This window comes from Moschus berezovskii, chromosome 6 (genome assembly GCF_049115385.1).
Source record: "Moschus berezovskii isolate FMDL1 chromosome 6, NW_MosBer_1.0, whole genome shotgun sequence".
NCBI classification, from domain to species: domain Eukaryota; kingdom Metazoa; phylum Chordata; class Mammalia; order Artiodactyla; family Moschidae; genus Moschus; species Moschus berezovskii.
Genome location: NC_142465.1, coordinates 84,739,232 through 84,763,783, shown reverse-complemented (window position 1 = coordinate 84,763,783; position 24,552 = coordinate 84,739,232). Strand labels below are relative to the sequence as shown.

General features: G+C 39.4%; 1 protein-coding gene across 1 annotated transcript in view; it reads right to left on the bottom strand.

The window, feature by feature from the left end:
* Positions 1-24,552, bottom strand: part of OVCH1 (ovochymase 1) — a 116,351-nt gene that overhangs the window by 34,457 nt on the left and 57,342 nt on the right. Inside the window, exons 15-18 of the mRNA XM_088836725.1 lie at positions 21,796-22,020; positions 16,536-16,661; positions 14,819-14,954; positions 13,932-14,071 (exon numbers count right to left, since the gene is read on the bottom strand). Of these exons, the coding sequence (XP_088692851.1) occupies positions 13,932-14,071; positions 14,819-14,954; positions 16,536-16,661; positions 21,796-22,020 (627 nt within the window). The remainder of the gene's footprint in view (positions 1-13,931; positions 14,072-14,818; positions 14,955-16,535; positions 16,662-21,795; positions 22,021-24,552) is intronic.

The following is a 24,552-nucleotide window of genomic DNA, read 5'->3' as shown; positions in this document are numbered from 1 at the left end:
AACTCTTTGCATCAGGTGGCCAAAGTATTGGAGTTTCAGGTTCAACATCAGTTCTCCCAGTGAATATTCAGGACTGATTTCCTTTACGATTGACTGGTTTGATCTCCTTGCAATCCAAGGAACTCTCAAGAGTCTTCTCCAACACCACAGTTCAAAAGCATCAATTCTTCGGTGCTCAGCTTTCTTTATGGCCCAAATCTCACATCCATACATGACTACAGGAAAGATCATAGCCTTGACTAGATGGACTTTTGTTGGTAAAGTAATGTCTCTGCTTTTTAATATGCTGTCTAAATGGGTCATGGCTAACTTACTTAGCAACAAATCCATGCAACAGAAACAGAGGACATGCCCACAAAAAACAAAACAATGGCAGCATGAAACCTACTTCCTGCTCAGTAAGGCCAGTGAGTTAGTAACCCCCAAAACATGTTCTTTGGCCTAGACATGTTCTTTGCATAATGCCCCCCAGACAAAAGAATAATAGTAGAAAACAAGGCCTACAAACTGCCCAGTGATGTCATCAAATTTATGACCACCAAAACAGGCTCTGTGCACACAAAAAAATAATCATTTATGGAAAGATGACTTTTCACAATGAAAGGCCCTCATTGTACTGAGACCTGAAAATATTTTTCCAAGTGCTCTGACAGTCGAAGTAAACTTCCCTGCCTTACCTGGGGCAGAAAGCTGATGATGGAAGCGCTACTTTCTTTCTACTCAAGAAATACAAAGAAGATCTCCCTCCCCTCACTCTTTCTCTGATTAAAAAAATGTAACCCACTGAGTACTCGGGCAGCGCAATGCTTGTCTTCCCACTTGTGAACCTTACAAATGTCCTATTCTAATAAATCACTTCCTATCAATCACTTTGCCTCTCACTGAACTAATTTCTGGGCTGAGACATAAAGGACTGTGGTGCCGGAGCTCTTCAGAGCCCTGGGAACAACATCCAATGGTTTCAGCTGGTGACCAGAGCAGGACTGTGGTAAGATAAGAAGGTCTGGGGTCAGCTCCTAGTAGGGCCATGGTATGCCACAGGTCAGAAGTTCTGGGGAGAGCACTGCACTGATGACAGCCCATTTCAGTCAGGCCAATCAACCCAGAGAGCTTTACAGCTCTGGTTGGATTCTGAGATACAAGCCAGGGGAACAATGATATGGATGTTTAAAGAACTGGAGAAATGATAACAATCAGTATGGGTTGCCATGGAAAGGTAGTATGGAAACACAGAAAGAATCCTATTGCTGGTGCAGGAGACAAGGGAAATGGTATGTGAAAAAGAAGGAATTTCACTGTCTGGGTTGCTTTGACCAGGTTTGAGCCCTGGCTACATAGATATCAAGGCAGTGGAATGGCTGCGCTTGTGCACATCGCTATATGATATTGCAGGATTTAGCAATCTCTACTCTTCTTTTTCACCCTGAGGTTTTCCTTCTATGCTTTCTATCCGTTCCATTTCTTTTAACTCCAAAAGACCTGTACGATCACTGAGGTGTAACAATTCACTATTGTCTCTCAATTTGGCAGGGAACCAGCTTACAAAGTACTTTTCCTTAATTACCAGGAGTGCCCAGTTGAGGACCTACCAGGCCCTGATGTCAGTCTTTTCCTCCTTCCAGGCCCTTGCAAACGTTAACCCTTTTATTTCTGACTTGCAGCCAGACAGTTCCAGATCATCAGCAGCAGCACTGGGGACATCTTCTGTACTATTCCTTTGTGGCAATTTCTTGCACACTAACATGTGGTTGGGTGACTGCTTTGGAAGGGATACCATCTAAAATCATAACTGCAAATTCTGATTAAATTGCACAAGAAGAAAAATTTCGGATAGTCCAGGAAGCAGAGACCTCTCCTCAGGTTTGGGTCTCAGTTCAGTTCAGTCGCTCAGTTGTGTCCGACTCTTTGCGACCCCATGAATCACAGCACACCAGGCCTCCTGTCCATCACCAACTCCCGGAGTTCACTCAAACTCGTGTCCATCGAGTCGGTGATGCCATCCAGCCATGTCATTCTCTGTTGTCCCCGTCTCCTCCCAACCCCAATCCCTCCTAGCATCAGAGTCTTTTCCAGTGAGTCAACTCGTTGCATGAGGTGGCCAAAGTATTGGAGTTTCAGCTTTAGCATCAGTCCTTCCAATGAACACCCAGGATTGATTTCCTTTAGAATGGATTGGTTGGATCTCCTTGCAGTCCAAGGGACTCTCAAGAGTCTTCGCCAGCACCACAGTTCAAAAGCATCAATTCTTCAGCGATCAGCTTTCTTCACAGTCCAACTCTCACATCCATACATGACCACTGGAAAAACCATAGCCTTGACTAGACGGACCTTGGTTGGCAGAGTAATGTCTCTGCTTTTTAATATGCTATCAAGGTTGGTCATAACTTTCCTTCCAAGGAGTAAGCGTCTTTTAATTTCCTGGCTGCAATCAGCATCCACAGTAATTTTGGAGCCCCCAAAAATGAAGTCTGACACTGTTTCCACTGTTTCCCATGACATCTATTTCCCATGAAGTGATGGGACCAGATGCCATGATCTTTGTTTTCTGAATGTTGAGCTTCAAGCCAATCTTTTCACTCTCCTCTTTCACTTTCATCAAGAGGCTTTTTAGTTCGTCTTCATTTTATGCCATAAGGGTGGTGTCATTTGCATATCTGAGGTTATTGCTATTTCTCCCGCCAATCTTGATTCCAGCTCATGCCTCTTCCAGCCCAGTGTTCATCATGATGTACTCTGCATATAAGTTAAATAAGCAGGGTGACAATATACAACCTTGACGTACTCCTTTTCCTATTTGGAGCCAGTCTGTTGTTCCATGTCCAGTTCTGACTGTTGCTTCCTGACCTGCATACAGGTTTCTCAAGAGGCAGGTCAGGTGGTCTGGTATTCCCATTTCTTTCAGAATTTTCCACAGTTTATTGTGAATCACACAGTCAAAGGCTTTGGCATAGTCAATAAAGCAGAAATAGATGTTTATCTGGAACTCTCTTGCTTTCTCCATCATCCAGTGGATGTTGGCAATTTGATCTGTGGTGCCTCTGCCTTTTCTAAAACCTGCTTGAACATCTGGGAGTTCTCGGTTCACATATTGCTGAAGCCTGGTTTGGAGAATTTTGAGCATGACTTTACTAGCGTGTGAGATGAGTGCAATTGTGCGGTAGTTTGAGCATTCTTTGGCATTGCATTTCTTTGGGATTGGAATGAAGACTGACCTTTTCCAGTCCTGTGGCCACTGCTGAGTTTTCCAAATTTGCTGGCATATTGAGTGCAGCACTTTCACAGCATCATCTTTCAAGATTTGTTCGTAGTGATGCTTTTTAAGGCCCATTTGACTTCACATTCCAAGATGTCTGGCTCTAGGTCAGTGATCACGTTATCGTGACTATCTTGGTCATGAAGATCTTTTTTGTACAGTTCTTCTGTGTATTCTTGCCACCTCTCCTTAATATCTTCTGCTTCTGTTAGGTCCATACCATTTCTGTCCTTTATTGAGCCCATCTTTGCATGAAATATTCCCTTGGAATCTCTAATTTTCTTGAAGAGATCTCTTGTTTTTCCTATTCTGTTGTTTTCCTCTATTTCTTTGCATTGATTGCTGAGGAAGGCTTTCTTATCTCTCCTTGCTATTCTTTGGAACTCTGCATTCAGATGCTTATATCTTTCCTTTTCTCCTTTGCTTTTCACTTCTCTTCTTTTCACAGCTATGCGTAAGGTCTCCTCAGACAGCCATTTTGCTTTTTTGCATTTCTTTTCCATGGGGATGGTCTTGGTCCCTGTCTCCTGTACAATGTCATGAACCTCCATCCAGAGTTCATCAGGCACTATCTATCAGATCTAGTCCCTTAAATCTATTTCTCACTTCCACTGTATAATCATAAGGGATTTGATTGAGGTCATATCTGAATGGTCTAGTGGTTTTCCCTACTTTCTTCAATTTAAGTCTGAATTTCGCAATAAGGAGTTCATGATCTGAGCCACAGTCAGTTCTTGGTCTTGTTTTTGTTAACTGTATAGAGCTTCTCCATCTTTGGCTGCAAAGAATATAATCAATCTGATTTCGGTGTTGACCATCTGGTGATGTCCATGTGTAGAGTCTTCTCTTGTGTTGTTGGAAGAGGGTGTTGCTATGACCAGTGCATTCTAAGTGTTGGGTCTGCTGCTGCTAAGTCACTTCAGTTGTGGCCGACTCTGTGCGACCCCATAGACGGCAGCCCACCAGGCTCCCCCATCCCTGGGATTCTCCAGGCAAGAACACTGGAGTGGGTTGCCATTTCCTTCTCCAATGTGTGAAAGTGAAAAGTGAAAGTGAAGTCACTCAATCATGTCTGACTTGTAGCGACCCCATGGACTGCAGCCTACCAGGCTCCTCCGTCCATGGGATTTTCTAGGCAATCGTACTGGAGTGGCTTGCCTTTGCCTTCTCCGAAGTGTTGGGTCTGAGATGGGTCTAATTGAATGAATCCCAGTTGACACCCCTCTGGGACATGTACTCCAGGTCTAGAAAAAAACTGAACAAGATTTGAAAAAGAAAAAACTTCTCAGGTTATGTAACCAGGTTTGGCTGCAATTTAAGTTAGAGAGCCAAGAAAAGTGAGCACTGAATAGGTCTCTAAATTATAATACTATACTGCAACTAGATTTATACTGTAGAAGGGAATCAAAATGGAGTGAAATACTACATGTTCATGTTTTTATGACCTTGTATTTAGGGAACTGTAACTGGAAGGGATCTAATATATGTGTAACCCAGAAGGCTAATTTAAGGAAGCAATCAGAGGATAGTTTAGCTGACCCAGTGTACAGGGCCTTGCGAAGACCAGACCCCCCACAGAAAGAAGCTGTTGCTCCTGCAGTAGCTGCCAGCCCAGTGGGAGCTGTTCTGCACCCTCCTGGTGGAGCTATTGTGCCAACAGAGGCTCTCAGATCTGAGAGAGCTACTGCTTCAGCTGAGGCTAAAATCCCAGAGGAAAGCGAATGCAAAGGTGAGGAGAGGCCACCACCATATTCCAGAACTCCTTCTCTGTACCTCAAGTTACCCAAGGAACACAATCTCAGCCCAGCTAGCACCCATAGTGGCATAAATTACCAGCCATCTGCCCCTACAATCTTGCCTCTGAGCGAAGTTCCTGATGAGAATCAAGGAACAGTAACAGTCCATGTGCCCTTTTCAAAATGTCTGATCTAAGTCTGGCTGGGGATAAATTGGGAAGTTTTTCTGAGGACGCTGAAATTTTCACTAAGGAGTTTACCAGGTTAATGAGAACTTTTGATCTCACCTGGGGAGATTTGCAGATTTTTACTATCCCATTGCTGCACCCCAGAGGAAAAACAGTGTATAATACTAGCAGCCAGGGACAGTGCTGACCAAATGGCAACTAGGGCCCAACAAGGACATGCAGTTTTTCAAGTGGGGAATGACACTGTCCCTGATGCTGATCTGCAGTAGAATTACCAGATGAATTCTACTGACAGGGGCAGACAGGACAATATGATTAACTGTTTGATAGAAGACATGAAGAAGTTTATGGTAAAGCCTGTTTATTATGAGAAAGTAAAAGAAGCCCAACAGGGACCAAATGAAAACACTGCAATTTTTCAAAAGAGATTAGAGGAAACTTTTAGAAAGTATACAAATGAGGATCCCCTTCCCCCGAGGGACAGACCCTTTGTCCTTCTGGCTATGCATTTCAAAGCCCAGTCTGCCCCAGACATCAGGCACAAAATTCTAAAGGTAACTGCTGTTCCTCAAACCCCCATGAATGATTTACTCCAATTGGCTTATTCAGTTTTCATTGTAGGGATGTGGCCAAAAAGGCTGAATGCCTGCAGAGAGACAAACAAAAGGCTCAAATGATTACAAAGGATTTGTCCACTCAGGGACCACCAAGGGAGAGCCCAGGTTTTTTGGGCCAATCTGACCGTGGTGAACCATAAGGCCCACGGGTACCCAAACAAAATCACTGTGCCCTGTGGACAGAAGAGACACTGGAGGCATGATTGTGATCAATGCACCCTTTGCCAACAGTCAGTGCATGGGCAGAGGGGATACCTCAGTTGCCAGTGAGTGATGGGGGCCATTAGGCTTCATAATCGGAAGATAGAGGGGCCTGAGGCCAGAAGTGGCTCTGCCTAGTGATACCATCTATATAATTAATGTTGAGCCTGGGGTAATCATTGAAGTAGCAGGCAACTTGATAGAATTTCTTACAGACACTGGTGCAACCCTCTCAGTCTTAACCTAAAGGATTGGAAATCTTAACAATCATAAAGAATATGTAATGGGAATATCAGGAAAAAGACCAGGGTACACTTTCTTGGAACAATTTATGTGTAACGTTAACAGCCAACTACTTTTACATTCCTTTTTGTTTGTGTGATTTTCCTTTTAATGGGAAGAAATTTATTAAACTAGTTAGGGGCCACTCTGTTCCTAAAGGGAACAGTGAAACCTTGTGTCACATTGTGCTTAGTTGCTCAGTCGTGTCTGACTCTTTGCAACACTGTGGACTGTAACCCGCCAGGCTGCTCTGTCCACGGGAATTTTCAGGCACTGGAGTGGGTTGCCATTTCCTCCTCCAGGGGATCTTCCCAACCCAGGAATGGAAACAGCATGTCCTGTGTATCCTGCACTGCAGGCAGATTCTTTACCTGCTGAGTCATCAGGGAAGCCCTTAAGGAAAACTTGTTCATCACCAAATGATTTTAACAGAGAATGAAAATGAACAGACTGAGTCTACAACTGAGATAGAAGCCCTAGTAAACCCTAAAGTTTGGAACATTGAGGTTCCGGTCTTAGACAAAGACATTTGACCAGTAGTTACCAGGCTAAGACCTGGATAAGAATATGCATGTAAAAAACAATATCCCCTAAAGTTAGAAGCCTAGAGAGGAATTTCTCCTACAGTAAAGAAGCATGACTCATATGGATTATTACTGGTACCCTGTCAGTCACCATATAATACTCTGGTATTGCCTATTCTTAAACCTGTTGGAGACTATCAATTTGTGCAAGACCTAAGGGCTATTAATGAAGCTACTGGACCCATTTATCCTATTGTGCCTAATCCTTAATACTATCCTAACTCAAATCCCAGGGGAAGTCAATTGGTTTACTGTGTTAGATTTAAGTGAAAGTGAAAGTCGCTCAGTCAAGTTCTACTCTTTGCAACCCCATGAACTATACAGTCTATGGAATTCTCCAGGCCAGAATACTGGAGTGGGTAGCCTTTCCTTTCTCCAGGGGATCTTCCCAACCCAGGAATCAAACTGGGGTCTCCTGCATTGCAGGTGGATTCTATACTAACTGAGCTATTAGGGAAGTCCAAAGGATGTTTTTTTCTGCATGCCCTTGGCCCAGGAACCTCAATTCCTTTTTGTCCTTGTGTGGACAGGCCCAGAAACAAAAGAAACCTGACAATACACCTGGACTGACTTCCTCAAGGATTCAGGGACAGCCTTGAAAATGACACCTAATGATGTCTATTAGACCTTTACTTTAGTTATACAGTGCCATAACTAAATTTTTAAAAAAATTAAAATATACTATGTAATTTTTTTTCATTCCAATCTTCTCTCTTAATATTACAGTAGTATTTCCTGTCTTCTAAAAAGTTTGGTGAAAATATTTTATTTAGTGGTGGTATAACATTTTAGCCTATGGATTTGCTATACTTTTCTTAACCAATTTCCTATTCCAATCCTTTTTTTTGCCATTATCATAAATAACACTAGCTGAATGAATATCTTGTTCAGTTCAGTTCAGTCGCTCAGTCGTGTTCGACTCTCCGCGACCCCATGAATCACAGCACGCCAGGCCTCCCTGTCCATCACCAACTCCGGAGTTCACTCAAACTCATGTCCACAGAGTCGGTGATGCCATCCAGCCATCTCATTCTCAGTCGTCCCCTTCTCCTCCCACCCCCAACCCTTCCCAGCATCAGACTCTTTTCCAGTGAGTCAACTCGTCGCATGAGGTGGCCAAAGTATTGCAGTTTCAGCCTTAGCATCAGTCCCTCCAATGAACATCCAGGATTGATCTCCTTTAGAATGGACTGGTTGGATCTCCTTGCAGTATAAGGGACTCTCAAGAGTCTTCTCCAACACCACAGTTCAAAAGCATCGATTCTTCGGCGATCAGCCTTCTTCACAGTCCAACTCTCACATCCATACATGACCACGGGAAAAACCATTGCCTTGACTAGACAGACCTTGGTTGGCAAAGTAATGTCTCTGCTTTTTAATATACTATCAAGGTTAGTCATAACTTTCCAAGGAGTAAGCGTCTTTTAATTTCATGGCTGCAATCAGCATCTGCAGTGATTTTGGAGCCCAAAAAAATAAAGTCTGACACTGTTTCCACTGTTTTTCCAACTATTTCCCATGAAGTGATGGGACCAGATGTCATGATCTTTGTTTTCTGAATGTTGAGCTTCAAGCCAACCTTTTCACTCTCCTCTTTCACTTTCATCAAGAGGCTTTTGAGTTCCTCTTTACTTTCTGCCATAAGGGTAGTGTCATCTGCATATCTGAGGTTATTGATATTTCTCCCAGCAATCTTGATTCCAGCTTGTGCTTCTTCCAGCCCAGCGTTCCTCATGATGTACTCTGCATATAAGTTAAATAAGCAATGTGACAATATACAACCTTGACGGACACCTTTTTCTATTTGGAACCAGTCTGTTGTTCCATGTCCAGTTCTAACTGTTGCTTCCTGACCTGCATACAGGTTTCTCAAGAGGCAGGTCAAGTGGTCTGGGATTCCCATCTCTTTCAGAATGTTCCACAGTTTATTGTGATCGACACAGTCAAAGGCTTTGGCATAGTCAATGAAGCAGAAATAGATGTTTTTCTGGAACTCTCTTGCTTTCTCCATGATCCAGCGGATGTTGGCAATTTGATCTCTGGTGCCTCTGCCTTTTCTAAAACCTGCTTGAACATCTGGGAGTTCACGGTTTACATACTGCTGAAGCCTGGCTTGGAGAATTTTGAGCATGACTTTACTCACGTGTGAGATGAGTGTAATTGTGCGGTAAAGTTTGAGCATTCTTTGGCATTGCCTTTCTTTGGGATTGGAATGAAGACTGACCTCTTCCAGTCCTGTGGCCACTGCTGAGTTTTCCAAATCTGCTGGCATATTGAGTGCAGCACTTTCACAGCATCATCTTTCAAGACTTGAAATAGCTCAACTGGAATTCCATCACCTCCACTAGCTTTGTTAGTAGTGATGCTTTCTAAGGCCCACTTGACTTCACATTCCAAGATGTCTGGCTCTAGGTCAGTGATCATGTTATCGTGACTATCTTCGTCGTGAAGATCTTTTTTGTACAGTTCTTCTGTGTATTCCTGCCACCTCTTCTTAATATCTTCTGCTTCTGTTAGGTCCATACCATTTCTGTCCTTTATCGAGCCCATCTTTGCATGAAATGTTCCCTTGGAATCTCTAATTTTCTTGAAGGGGTCTCTTGTTTTTCCTATTCTGTTGTTTTCCTCTATTTCTTTGCATTGATCACTGAGGAAGTCTTTCTTATCTCTCCTTGCTATTCTTTGGAACTCTGCATTCAGATGCTTATATCTTTCCTTTTCTCCTTTGCTTTTCGCCTCTCTTGTACATAAATGTAAAGTATATTTCTTAAAAGTATGGATAAAAGTAGAAACACTGAATGAAAGGTTATAGATTTATCACTTTTGAAAAACATTTCTCTATCTTGCTCCAGAAAGAAACTATGTATTATACCTAAACAACATGAAAATGTCTGTATTACTACATTTTATTTACTAAGTATAATCATCCTTCAAATATTTTTGTCAGTTAAGTAGGTAATTATTTTTTTCATTTATGTTTTAAAGGGGCTAAGTATTTTTTCTCACATTTATTTGTCTATTAATTGCTCATTCAGATCACTTGCCCATTTTTGTATTATTGCACTGCTGCTGCTGTTTAGTCACTCAGTTGTGTCCGATTTTTTGTGACCCCGTGGACTGTAGCCCACCAGGCTCCTCTGTCCATGGGATTTCCCAGCAAGAATACTGGAGTGAGCTGCCATTTCCTTCTCCAGGGGATCTTCCTGACCCAGGGATCGAATCCACGTCTCCTGCTTGGCAGGTGGATTCTTTACCATGGAGAAAATAGTAATTCTGAATTGTATTTTAAAATCAGTTGGTTAAAGTATTATTTATTGTACTATTTTTAAATTGTTTTATATTAGGGATCCTCTTGGTTCTAAAAGAATGCATCTGTGCTTTATAATTGTTGAGTCACTGTTAATTATTATAGGGCTGATGATTCAAGTGTGCTTCCTGTGACAAACCATTTCTAAGTTTAACTGACCATACATAGTATTCTCTGAAACAAGCATTCTAACGAAGGTAGTTTGCTATGCACACATAGTTTCAAGTCAACAATTCTAGAACCATTAAGCTTTTCACTTTTATAAGAAAACTGCCCTTCTTAGTAAATGAATGGCCAGAGGATTAACTTCATTGTGACAGAAACAAAATAAAGAGAGATTTAATTTAGATTGTATAGTAACTGATATATAAATATTCATTAACTTGCCTTATTGATCAAAAGAGGTTGAGGGTTAATCCAGTGCTTTTGCTTTTTCAAAATCACTTGGGTCAATAGTTCATAATTCTTTAGGAAAATGAACAAAAGACTCAAAAGCTTTGGGAACTCTGGTTTTAACCTGACATTTTTTCAAAGCTAAATCAAACATATTTGGGCCGTTATAATTTTTTTGTTTTTTTACATATTTGGGCTTTTCTAATACTGATTTATACACATCCCCTATATTAATTACCTTAAACCTTTCTCAGAGTTGTTGAAAATCCTCGGTTTGTTACTTGTTTTTTATTTCGCTTCTGTGGAAGGAAGTTTTTAGTTATATAGGAATTTATTGATAATTTCCTGTTGTCTTCAATTGCTTTTACATGATAGGATTCTCCATCCATAACTAAGATAATTGCTTATTTTTTAAACTTTTAATGCCCTAAGAAAAATGCTTAGCTCTTTACTCAACTGTTCTATGAGGTGACAGAGAATATAATTTATATTTCCCTCCCTTGTCTGCAATGCCAAATTTATCACATTTAAATGCCTTATAGTCTCTTGGGCCCCTTCTGGTCTACTCATGTATGTCTCTTTTGTAACAGTGCTACTCTGTTTTAATTATGGTTACCTCAAAGTATGTTTTTATATTGATAATTCACCTCATCATCTGGTCATTTTTCCCCCAAAACATTTTCAGCTAGTTCTATTTAAGGATAAACTTTAGAGTTACTATCAATTTCCTCCTTGCTCTCCAAAGACAATTACCATTGATGTTTTGCTACATTTTTAAATTAATTTGGGGTGGATTAATGTTAATTTCGACTTCCAGTTTTAGAATGTGGTACTTTTCTCTATTCAGATATGTGTGTGTGCCTACATGTGCATGCATGTGTAAATTTCATGTTTGTGCAATAAAACACATGTCAAGGTTATTCCTAGCTACATGGTCTTTGTGACTAACTATACCAAAGTGATTTTTACATTCTAACTTTTAACTAATTTTTACTTGGATGGTTTTAAAGATATGATTATTGTATCATTGATTTATATTTATTTTCCCTAATTTGACCTAGTTTTTAGATAATACATTTTCAATAGTAAACTCTTTGTACATTCTGGGGATAGAGCTTTGTTGGTTATGTTTAAAATATTCATTCAATAGCCTATTGACCTCAAAAATTGAGTTAACCCCTAGAGGCTGTCTTATTTGCAAAAACTGAAATAGAGTCAAAAAACTTTTTGTGGAAGAAGATAGGAAATAATACATATATTTTATGAACGAATTATAAGTGAAGAACAAATTATAAGAACAACAGGGATACAGTTCATTAATATTATAAATTATAACTGACATAGCTAATGCACTCTTTTCTCTTTTTCTGTGTTTCTTTGTTCTTTCAGACCTTGTGTTCTCCAACACTCCATTGATGGAGGGACAAGAGGGAAATAATAGCCTAATCTTCTAAGCGGCACAATTTTAAAATACAAATTTAGAGGTGTAATTCTAATTCAAACACTGCAGGTGCTTGGTTTCTTTTATACTGATTAACATGAACTCTGCCATTTAATTATCAAAGTAACCGCATGAAGCAGTACAAGTTACACGTATTCTATAAGGCAAGAAAGCAAGAAGCGCAGATAATTTACAAAGACACTAGCCTAGATACTGCACTCCCCACAGAAAGCTGTGCCCTTCTGATGTTATGTAAAAGCTCCATGTTTACTAATATTCCCTTAAGTAGAAACACAAAGATTGTCAATGCAACTATTTCTGGGACATTAATGTAAGCCAACGAGTCCATTCTAAAGGAGATCAGTCCTGGGTGTTGATTAGAAGGACTGATGCTAAAGCTGAAACTCCAATACTTTGGCCACCTCATGCGAAGAGTTAACTCACTGGAAAAGATTCTGATGCTGGGAGGGATTGAGGGCAGGAGGAGAAGGGGACGACAGAGAATGAGATGGCTGGATGGCATCACCGACTCAATGGACATGAGTTTGAGTGAATTCCGGGAGTTGGTGATGGACAGGGAGGCCTGGCGTGCTGTGATTCACGGGGTCGCAAAGAGTCGGACACGACTGAGTGACTGAACTGAATCGAACTGAATGTAAGCCTACAGAATAAAAGAACAGTGGTTTAGCAATTGGCTGTTTTATCAACTCTGGCAGGACTCTACCAACATGGTGAGGGACACTGACATCTAGGTCCTTCCTAGAGAGAAAAGTGAAGTCGCTCAGTCATGTCTGACTCTTTGCGACCCCATGGACTATAGCCTACCAGGCTCCTCCATCCATGGGATTTTCCAAGCAACAGTACTGGAGTGGGTTGCCATAAATGCTATATATCCTTTCTCTCTGGGAGTCACCTTGTTACGTTAGGCATCTATATCTCTGACTTAAGCACATTGGGAATTTTTAATACCCATGTACATGTGTGCTAGTGATGCTGTGTCTTTTCACTTAAATCACATGAAAAGTTACAGGTAGTTATCGTCACATTACCAGTGAGGACACTGAGAAAGCTTCAGGAACATTTCCAAAGTCACTGAATTACTAAGTGTTAGAACTGCAATATACTGGACCCAGTATCATCTGATTTCAGAACTCTAGGCTGCTATATCCTAACTAATTGAGCAACTTTGGTCAGCCAGCCCAAACTTTGTTTCCATTTCCCTTTTCTCCAGTCATCTTGCTTTCAGTCAGGTGTGGCTATGTGAAAATTCTGGCCAAAGTGACTTAAAACTGCTACAGGATTCCTGGAGACATATTTGCTTTCTCCATGGTGATAACCCTTCCCTGGGCCCTTTCTTCTTTTCTCTCCATTGTAATGGCCACAACTGAAATAGCCATTATGGAACCACTAGGAAAAGGCCAAAAGAACTGCAATAATTCCAGTCTTCACAGAGTTGAACTGTTGACTTGGTGGTGCATCTGCATGCCTCGGCATTTCTCTTTCTTTCACAATAATAAATTTAAGTCACTGTAATCAGGTTTTTGACTACTATCTAATTAATAAGGCCATTTAATGCCTTCCCTGTGAATATTATTTTGCCTGATTAATATTATACTCTCAGTTTTATTGTGCTGCATTTGTTTGAGACTGTTTATTCATCATTTATTTTTAGTATTTCTGGTCAAGTTTTATCTAAGTATGACTCAAGTAAACAGCACATAGTTGGGTTTCGTTTTTAACTTAATCAGAGTATCAGGTTAATTTCAATTACAAATATAAAAAATAATAACAGCAACAGGGCATTTCAATATCACATTTAAGAACAGACTAATTTATGTCATCTGTAATTCACACACTGTATATAAAATGATCTAAGAATATTTTACAAAAGAAAATCAATAGCATAGTTCTTCATGGGAAATTGGTTACCTATTAATTTTTTGCCTGATCCAAATCCTTCATAAACCCACAGGTGACATTGACAGGCCAAGGGCATTGGTTGCTTCTGGAAGTTGATAATATCAAGGCGAATGATATGATTTATAGGGGCTAGTAATCTCCAGTGGCAGCTACAGAACAACGAAAGAAAGTTGGAAATGATTTCTCAGTAGCATATGTTGTTATTTACTTTGTTCAGAATTTAATGCATCACTCAGTGAGTCACTGTTATTGACTGTACCTGCTTATTTTGTGCTTAGGTGAAAGAAAATTTTAAATTATAACAGTAAAAATATTCTCTAATACTTTTGAATTTGTCAAAAGTTTTAACCAAGTACACCCATTATGAAAATGGCTGGTCAAGCGTATGTATTATTCTAAATTCTTATTGGCAATCCATAAGAGTTAACAAAGTATTCCTGTGTCAGTTTGGCCTAAACTTCCCCAAATCAAACACACTTACTTAGGATTGATACCATATGAATCTCCACTTTTTGTTTCTCACTTTAAGTCTATTCTAATGTTTAATTTAGGGAAAGTTCTCTTTTTACCATGGCATTATATGAACCACTTATTGAGTACTACTATGTGCCAGAAGGTTTTACATACATTATTTCAATCTCCAAAGCTCTTTGATAGAGATTCAGCTTTTCACTTTACCTAAAAAGTGATCTCTTTTATTAGGAAAGTACAGCTTATCAGCAGGGGTAATCTCACATTCAGGTTCTGTATACTGAAGACTTCAAATCAGGGATTGTCTCAAAGTCCATTCTTTAAGGAAAGCAGGTGAAAAATTATTCCTTAAACAGATAACAAATGTTGCTGCTTGTCAAGTGATCATTCAAAAACTTTCATTGTAATAAAAATTCCATCCTCACCTCATAATGGTTCTGTGAAAATATCTTGGGAATTGTATGATCCCTACTGGTTTGGTCAGAATAACATCCTCACAAGTGGCCACATGCTCTTGGTTTGAACTCTGAAGAGATTGGGTGCTTTTACTGCCCTTTGGACCTAGAAATAAAGAAGGAAAAAAAATGAGGTAAAACTAATTTTTAAGAGGCTTGTTATATGCCTTTTCAGATCAGAGCTGTCAGTTTTTCTCCCTGTTTTAAAAAACATTAACAGGAGGTGGTTAGTTTTACTAAAAATTTTTCTATCTGAAATATTCAAAGGTTACAGAAAACCAGCACCTCTCTCAAATTATATTTGGCACAGCCTAGGGTCTATGGAAGATAAAGAGGAATAACTGTAGATGATGTAGGTTCCCTACACAAGTCCATTTAAGAGCAATATTCTTTTTAAAAATATTTAATTCAACTATAGTTGATTTACAACGCTGTGTTAGTGGCTGGTATACAGCAAAGTGATTTGGTTATACATATATATATACATTTTTTTTCCCATTATGGTTTATCACAGGATACTGAATATAGTTCCCTGTGCAATACAGTAGGGTCTTGCTATTCATCTGTTTTATATATAATAGTTTGTATCTGCTAATCCCAAACTCCTAACTTTTGGGGAGAGTTTGTTTTTTCATGTTTTTTCATGTCTGTCAGTCTGTTTCTGTTTTATAAGTTCATTTGTATCATATTTTAGATTCCACATACAAATGATTTATGATATTTGTTAAAGCAATATTTATACTATAGTTCTTTAGGAAAACAAATTTCATATGATATACATGTTTTTCTTTTTATTTCTCACTTAACTTTTTTCCAGGTGTATCTCTGCAATGCTTTTCAGTGCCAAGAAGAGAAACTAGTTTTTGGTTACCTATGCTCATCAAGGGTCAAAAATCTCACTAATTACATGTCTGAAAATGTAATAACTTTGAATTGCATACAGTTTACACTTATAATATCAGCCTCTGCTATTTATTTAGCTTGTTCTCAAAACCCCTTCTAACGTTTTATTTTTATATTATCACTATAAAGGAAACTCCAATAGAGATAAAAAATTGTCTGGAGCTAATCAGCCAGCTAAGATTTAGAACCCAAATCTTTCAATCTACAAGGATAATGGTTGTAGGAAAGGCTGACTGTGGTATAAAATCACAATCACAATAAAAATATTAATATTACTTTGCAATTAATATATTGTATCACCATGTCCATGAGTCACAATTCTGAATGATGTACAAGTCAATCAAGTTATTCACCAAGTAGTTTTTCTCTTGGATCAGACCAATATCAGATCATTTAAAAAGATTTTCCCTTCAAACATAAACTCATTCCCCACAGAAACATAACTTTTAAAAACAGTGCATAAGTTTTAAAATATTCCTAAAAACAAAAACACTGAGTTTTTCTTTTAAGTTAATTTATTTATTTTAATTGGAGGCTAATTACTTCACAATATTGTGGGGGTTTCTGCTATACATTGACATGAATCAGCCACGGGTGTACATGTGTCCCCCTGTCCTGCAACCCCCCTCCTCCCTCCCTCCCCATCCCATTCCTCTGGACTGTCTCAGAGCACTGGCTTTGGGTGCCCTGCTTCATGCATCAAACTTGCACTGGTTATATATTTCACATATAGTAATATATATATGTTTCAATGCTAGTTTTAACTTTATAAGTTAGAACATACCTTGGACTCTAAAGACAATATAATTTATGCCAAAAGCACCTTGCACACTGGAATGAAATGTCACCCTCACCAGTGGTCCAGAGCTCATGAAAACCATTGGATAAAGCCTTCTTCCACATAATTTACCTAGGTTAAAAAAATCAAATTTGATAAAAAACAAGAACATTTTAAGAAGTTTCTCTAGTTTAGGCATGGCAACTAAACTCCACTCTGCAAATTGAGGAACAGCATTCTAGAATTCAAATGACTCACCCAAAGTCATGGACTAGGGGGTGGGGAGTCAGGAGCAGAACCTAGGTCCCAAAATGTAATACCTGTTACAGTCTGTTATGTCCCATTGCTCCCATGAAAGACAGTAGGTAGCACATCATTTTATCTTTAATATGAGGCTGATATGCCATTTCTCTCCTAGGAAAGTAACCCATTTATTAAAAATACATCACTGTGAAAATCCATGATGGAAACTTTTTTCTACCTGAAAATTTATTCTTTTCCTACAGCCAATCTTCTTTTGATTGCTTTGAGAACCTAAGTCAAAGACAATGCAAAATTATAACCTTAATTCTAAAATGAATCAGAGGGCTGATTAAGAAGGTATAGAAAGAACCCATGAGTTTCTTAGAATCAAACTCACCTACTATTAAGAATAATTCAGTGTCTTTCTATAATAATTATTTAAATGTCATCTGCTCAGAAAGCTGGTTATTCTGCAACCAATTCTATGGCATCTGCAATCCCATATGCTTTTTCTCTCCCTTCCCACCTCATTTTCCCTTAGTCTTTCTGTCTAATGTATTATATATTTTATCATATTATGTGTCCTCTCCCCCCTAGAATATAGGTGTTAAGGGCAGGGATTTTTTTTGTCCATTTTGTTCACTACTGGATGCCCACAACCAAGAAAAGTCAATCCTTGACCCATAGTAGGTGTTCCACATATATTTGTAGTGAGTAAGGAAGGGAAAAGATTATTTACAAGAAGAAAAAATCATTAGTTGGCATAATATATTAGAGTAAATGATGCTGAAATACTATTTGAAGACTGAGCCAATATTTATTTGTAGCAAATAGAGATGAATGCAGCTCTTGAATGGTTGCTGGCTCCCACAGGGAAAAACATAGCATTTGCAGTGTACAAGGATACTATCCAACTTGAGTAAGAGGTAATATCTCTATCATAGCCTTACAGTTTTGCTAGCTATCATCTGAAGGACAGAACAATTTTACAGGTTTCAAGCTGACAATTTCAAATCAAAGAAATGCTAGGTTGAAAAATTATAGGGTTTCCACAGTTAATCTACAACAAAGTCAAGCATGGTTTTCAGTAGGTAACAATGAAAAAGGCAAGTGTTAGTCACTGAGTCGTATCCTACTCTTTGCAACCCCATGGACTACAGCCCACCAAACTCCTCTGTCCATGGAATTTTCCAGGCAAGAATACTGGAGTGGGTTGCCATTCCCTTCTCCAGGGGATCTTCCCCATCCAGGGATTGAACCCAAGGCTCCTGCACTGTAGGCAGATTCTTTACTGTTTGAGCTACCAGGGAAGCCTGGTTTTTCCAGAAATCATTTATTTCTATTTGAGAGCCTGGTACATGATAAAGTGAAGTGAAGTGAAAGTCTCTCTGTCATGTTCAACTCTTTGCAACCCCATGGATTGCATAGTCTATGGAATTCTCCAGGCCAGAATACTTGAGTGGGTAGCCTTTCCCTTCTCCAGGGGATCTTCCAAACCCGGGGATGGAACCGGGGTCTCCCACATTGCAGGCAGATTCTCTACCAGCTGACCCACAAGGGAAGCCCAAGAATACCTGGAGTGGGGAGCCTATCCCTTCTCCAGTGGATCTTCCCAACCCAGGAATTGAATCGGGGTCTCCTGCATCGCAGGAGGATTCTTTACCAACTGAGCTATGAGAGAAGCCCCAGTATATGATAAAGATAGCTATAAATTAAAGAGGAAATCATTTTTTCTAAAAAAAGGAATCAGTCATAAGATCATTTTACCATATGAGAGGGGTTCCCTGGTCTCTCAGCAGTAAAGAATTTGCCTGCAATGCAGGAGACCTGGGTTTGATCCCTGGGTCAGGAAGATCCCCTGGAGAAAGGAATGGGTACTCACTCTAATATTCTTGCCTTGAGAATTGCATGGACAGAAGAGCCTGGTGGGCTGTAGTCCATGGGGTCTCAAAAGAGTCAGACACGACTGAGTGACTAACATTAACACAACACTAACACCACATGGAGAGGGAAATGGCACCCCACTCCAGTGTTCTTGCCTGGAGAATCCCAGGGACGGGGGAGCCTAGTGGGCTGCCATCTATGGGGTCGCACAGAGTCAGACACAACTGAAGCGAATTAGCAAAAGCAGCAGCAGCCACACCATATGAGAAAATATATTTCAGCAGGATTAAGCTTTTTTTAGTTAAAAATTTCTGACCTTAGTTGGGAAATCAATTTTTAAAAATAAAAGCAATGAGATAAATCAAAGATGAAAATATATAGAAATATATTTAAATCAATAACTTTAAAAATATTTATATCAACATATAAATACACAAAATTTAAAGGCAAATAACAATCTTATAAATAAGTACTTGCAATTTATGACAAAGGAAAAATTGTTTTATATAATTATATATATACACCCACATATATATATATAGCCCTTATAAACCAAAAACAAGATCAATACTCAAATTAAAAAATAATGGTAGTAACAAGGAATTTGAAAATGCAGATAGCTAACTAATACATGGAAAAAAATTTCCCCATTAATGATTTTAAAAAGTAAAACTGCTTTTTAAATTGATAATATCAGATTAAAGGCATGGTGAAAGAGGCTCTTATTATTGCTAAAAGTCTTTCTGAATAATTTAGTAGTATGCATTGACGCAAAACAAATGTTCTGAGTCTTTATTATTTCAATTTGGAAAACTATAGAAGGGGAAGAAAATAGCCAGATCTCTACTCTCATGGAACTTTCATTTTGGTCAGGTAAATGAAGATTATTTCAAATAGAGACCACTGCTACACATGAAATAACAGCAGAATATGATAGAAAAAGACCATGAGAGGAAAAGGTTGATGGTCCTTAAGAGTTAGAATGTCTGTTTGAGGAGGTGACCTTTCAGTCAGCCAGTCATTTACTAAATGCCTTCTGTGTATCCAGGACTGTTCTAAACATGGGATTCCTGACACGAAGAGACAAGTTTCAGTCCTCAAGAAGCTCATGTTAGTAGGGAAGACACAGGCATGAAATATGAAACATCATCATAGGTTAGAAGACAATAATGCCAAGAGAAGGGCCATTAAGAATTAGAGGTGGGAGGTGAGGCAATTCACATCAGTCAGGTAGGCCTCGTTAAGAAAGTGTGTTCTCTGTGGAGAAAAGGGAAATCTTGTACACTGTCAGTGGGAATGTAAATTGGTACAGCCACTGTGGAAAATAGTATCAGGTTTCTCAAAAAGCTAAAAATGGAACTACCATATGACCCACTCCTAGGGTATATATCCAAAAAATAAAAAACACCAGTTCAAAAAGATACACACACCCCAATGTACATGGCACATTACTTACACTTGAAAGAATATAGAAGCACTTAAGCATCTGTTAACAGATGAACGATAAAGAAGATGTGATACACACACACATAAAGGAATACTACTCAGTCATTTAAAAAGAACAAAATTTTGCCATTTGCAACAACGTGGATAGACTTGAAGGGCATTATGCTAAGTGAAATAAGTCAGAGAAAGACAAATACTTGTATGAGATCACTTATATGTGGAATTTTAAAAACTCCACAAGTAGTTAATATAACAAAAAGAAGCAAACTCACAGATATGAGAACAAACCAGTGGTTACCAGTGGGGAAGGGGGAGGGGTGATAGAGGGATGGGGGAGGGGGTACCAACAGTTCGGGGGTAAGACAGGCTCAAGGATGTGTTGTTTTGTAATAACTGTAAATTGAAAGTAATCTTTAAAACTGTATTAAAAATGTCAAATTAAAAAGTGAAAGCACATTCTAGTCAAGACTTGACTGAATGGAGAAGAGCTCTTTGAAGAGCTGCGAGAGGTAGATGAAGGGCCCTGAGAGCAGAGTGTGATGAGCTAAGGGAGTGGGAAGCAAATATGCTGTGCATTCTGGATCTCATTGCAGCTACAAGGAGACCTCAAGCCATTTCAATCAGGGTGGATAGGGAGGTGATATGATCATAGGGGGAAAATGTGCAGTGGACAGGCCAGTTAATGGTCTCCTCTGCAGTCTAAACGAGACAGTATTTCTAAAGAAAGAATCTTTAAATAAATGGTTGTGCCTTCTAAGTCAATAATTCAATCTCAGAATTTTTCCAAAGAAAACAATCTCAACCTCAAAGCAATTCCCTGGCTTCCATATGCTCCTGAATCAAGAACGTACATTTGTGTATCAACCACACACACTCACAGTAACATACATAAACTTTTCTTTTCAGGTGTCCCCATCAACCAAATTATTTCCAGCCCCTTCCCACCTCCTGCTTTGTGCATGCTGTCACTTCAGTCATGATTAACTCTTTGCGACCCCAAGAACTATAGCCCACTAGGCTCCTCTGTCCATGGGATTCTCCAGGCAAGAATACTGGAGTGGATTGCCATGTCCTCCTCCTGGGGATCTTCTTGACCCAGAGGTAGAACCCACATCTCTTATGTCTCCTGCATTGGCAGACAGGTTCTTTACCACCAGCGCCATTCCACTTTACTGAGAGCCAAAACCCCTGTATTATGCATATACAGACAAGAGGTGGCAAGTTTGTTTTGCTAAACAAAATAGGTTTGCCCATACATGAAATGAAATGACAGTTGGTATGTTATTAGCAAACTTTTCAATTCCACCATTTTAAAAACCTTTAATGTGTTTTGCTGTATTTTAAAATTCAACACTCTAGGTCCTACATGATTTTTAATTATCTTAATCCCTCCTTGGTCATATACACACTTCTGGCATTCTGGTATGGTTCTGCTACATTTGAAGATAGGCTCTCTTGCCTTTTTTTTCCCCTAAATACACATACATACAAATACACTCACTCAACCTTTAGTATACCTGTTTTGTAAATTCAAACTTGAAAATATTAAACATGTCTAAAAATAAAGGCATAAAATTATGCCTACATTACATGAATCAACATTTCAGAGGTATTATTACTAAGTTTACCTCTCCCTTTGGTCTTAAGCTGCTTACACAGGAAAAGCACACGTATAAATGTCCCTAAGGCTTACCTGACATCCTTCTCTCACTGTGGTATTCTTCATAAATAATCAGAGCTGAATCTTGACACATATGAGACTCAGGGAGTAACAGATACTCAACCGTAAATTTTGCCATACTGCTTGGTGAAACTCGGAGCACCCAAGAACATTTCAGTTTTCCTCTATAATCCAGTGGATATCTTGGAGATGAAAAGAAGCCTCTGGGCTCTTCTAACTCCACTTCAGAGTAACAGCCTATGATTTAGAACACACAGACACCAGGGATCAACTCAAATAAGACAAAGAAAAGTGAGATTCTATCATAAATTTGAATACCTTAGGCTTGAAAAAAGAAAAATAAAACTTAATTACTATCAGTTATAAGTTCTTGGATAAAATGATCATCCCATTTAATGTGTCCTAGTTTTGTGAAATGAGACTGTAAAGTAGAATTTAAATAATAATTATTCAAAATGACTTTTAACTGAATTTTAAAAATTTCTTAGAAAGTGCAAAGTGGACTGCATTGTATTCTCTAATGGCAGCCTGTTTTCATTTCTTTCCTTCTTTGAGATACATCTGAAGATCTGTTCCTAAAAGCTGCATTGGTTTCTGTAAGCACTTATCTTGCTGGGACAAGTGATTGTAGTCATGAAGTTTGCAACCGAGGTCAGGGAAGGAGAATTTGCTGAATACACTTTGAATGTCATCTTCAATTTGTTCTTAAGTCTAAGGGCACTGCTGTACCTGCATGGGTACATGCAGAGCTTCAGATGCTAGGAGCGCTATGTCCCACTGACCCTGACATTGGCTTCTCCTCCTTTAGGTGACATCCTTGGCTCTTCCTTCTTTCCCTATGTCTATTTCCTTGATAACAATTTTTTGAGCAATTACAATTGAAATATTCTGTATTCAAATGAACACATTTTTTAAATATTTATTTTTAATTGGTTGATGATTGGTTTACAATATTGGTTTGATTTCACATTTTGATGGATGAATATGATAGCTTATGAATGGTGTTGGATTTGTGATCTCCGAAGAAGAAGATTTAACTTCAGGACCAGGGACCAGGCTTGATCACTCAAGAGTTTTGTAGAGCAGAGTTTTGTTAAAGTATAAAAAGGGATAGAGAAAGTTTCTGACATAGACCTGTAAACAAGAAAATCCATTGTTTTTAGCATATGAGTAAAAGGAACCACAGCCTCATTTACTAGTCTCTATTTATCATTTAACTTTTTCACACTCAAAATAGGAGTGTTGCATGGTCTATTACAGGGAATTAATAGCCCCTGCTCCTTTAAATTCTAAATGATGGGTTTTAACCCTTCCTTAACCTCGGGCTTTAGGGGATACTGCTTTTGATGTGGAAACAGGTGAGGGTCTTTGAGCTTGATAAGGATAGGAACAGCATATTGTCCTCAACCCACAGTTTTTTTCATCAGCCCACACTTGAAAATTTACAGTGTGTTCCATTAAAAAGAGCTGGTTCCATATTCATGAAAACAGAGACCTGGACCTTGTTCAATATATCCCTTAGCAGAAGGGGTGAGGGAGACTCTGGCATTATTAGAAACTCGTGAGAAAACAGCATGGAGAAAGTTGGTACTTGAAGGATGACTGACATCATAATGTTAGGCTCATCCAGACAGTCCCATTACAGTAGTGGATTGGGAGGAAAGCAGACCAGGGACTTCAGTGAGCACAGAGAAAGTTCCCCCAGTGTCCAAAAGAAGTCAACTGATTGACCCTCCCCAGTTATTAATACCTGGGGTTCCTCAGGTGTATTAGGACAGGAGCTTGTGTGGGGATCCCCGGGCACCTTCAGATTGTCTATGTCAGAAGCTTTCTCTGTCCCTTTTAATACTTTAATAAAACTCTGCTCTACAAAAGCTCTTGAGTGATCAAACCTGGTCGTTGATCCCGAAGTTAAATCTTCTTCAGAGATCACGAATCTGACACCATTCACCGTAATCTATCATCCTGGGGGCTTGTCCGGGATCTGAACCTGCGACCTCTCACGCCAGAGGCAAGAACTGTAACCTGTAGACCAACCAATCTGCTGCCCGTTCAGTCCAGATTGTCTTAAGAGTCCAACCCTTGGGGCCTACACCTCAGAGGGTAGTCTCTTCTCCAGTGTGGTCCTTTGCAGACCGAACCTGGAACAATACATACATCATTATACATGCTCTGCCATAGAGAAATAACATTCTAACTGAGGAGACCCATATGTTAATACACTTTACTGAACAATAGAGATGAACAGTGGCAGAGGTGAAAGGAAATGTTCCAAGAATTCAGGATTCTATTCAATTCCTTGGTTTTCTGTTACTTCTGTGAATTTTTCTTTTTCATTTACATGGCTATTATGGTCTAACTTAGCTATTTCTTAGGTCTACTTGGATGTTCAGTTCAGTTCAGTTCAGTCGCTCAGTCGTGTCCAACTCTTTGCGACCCCATGAATCACAGCACGCCAGGCCTCCCTGTCCATCACCAACTCCCGGAGTTCACTCAAACTCATGTCCATCGAGTTGGTGATGCCATCCAGCCATCTCATTCTCTGTCGTCCCCGTCTCCTCCCACCCCCAATCCCTCCTAGCATCAGACTCTTTTCCAGTGAGTCAACTCGTCGCATGAGGTGGCCAAAGTATTGGAGTTTCACTTTAGCATCAGTCCTTCCAATGAACACCCAGGATTGATCTCCTTTAGAATGGACTGATTGGATCTCCTTGTAGTCAAAGGGATTCTCAAGAGTCTTCTCCAACACCACAGTTCAAAAGCATCAAT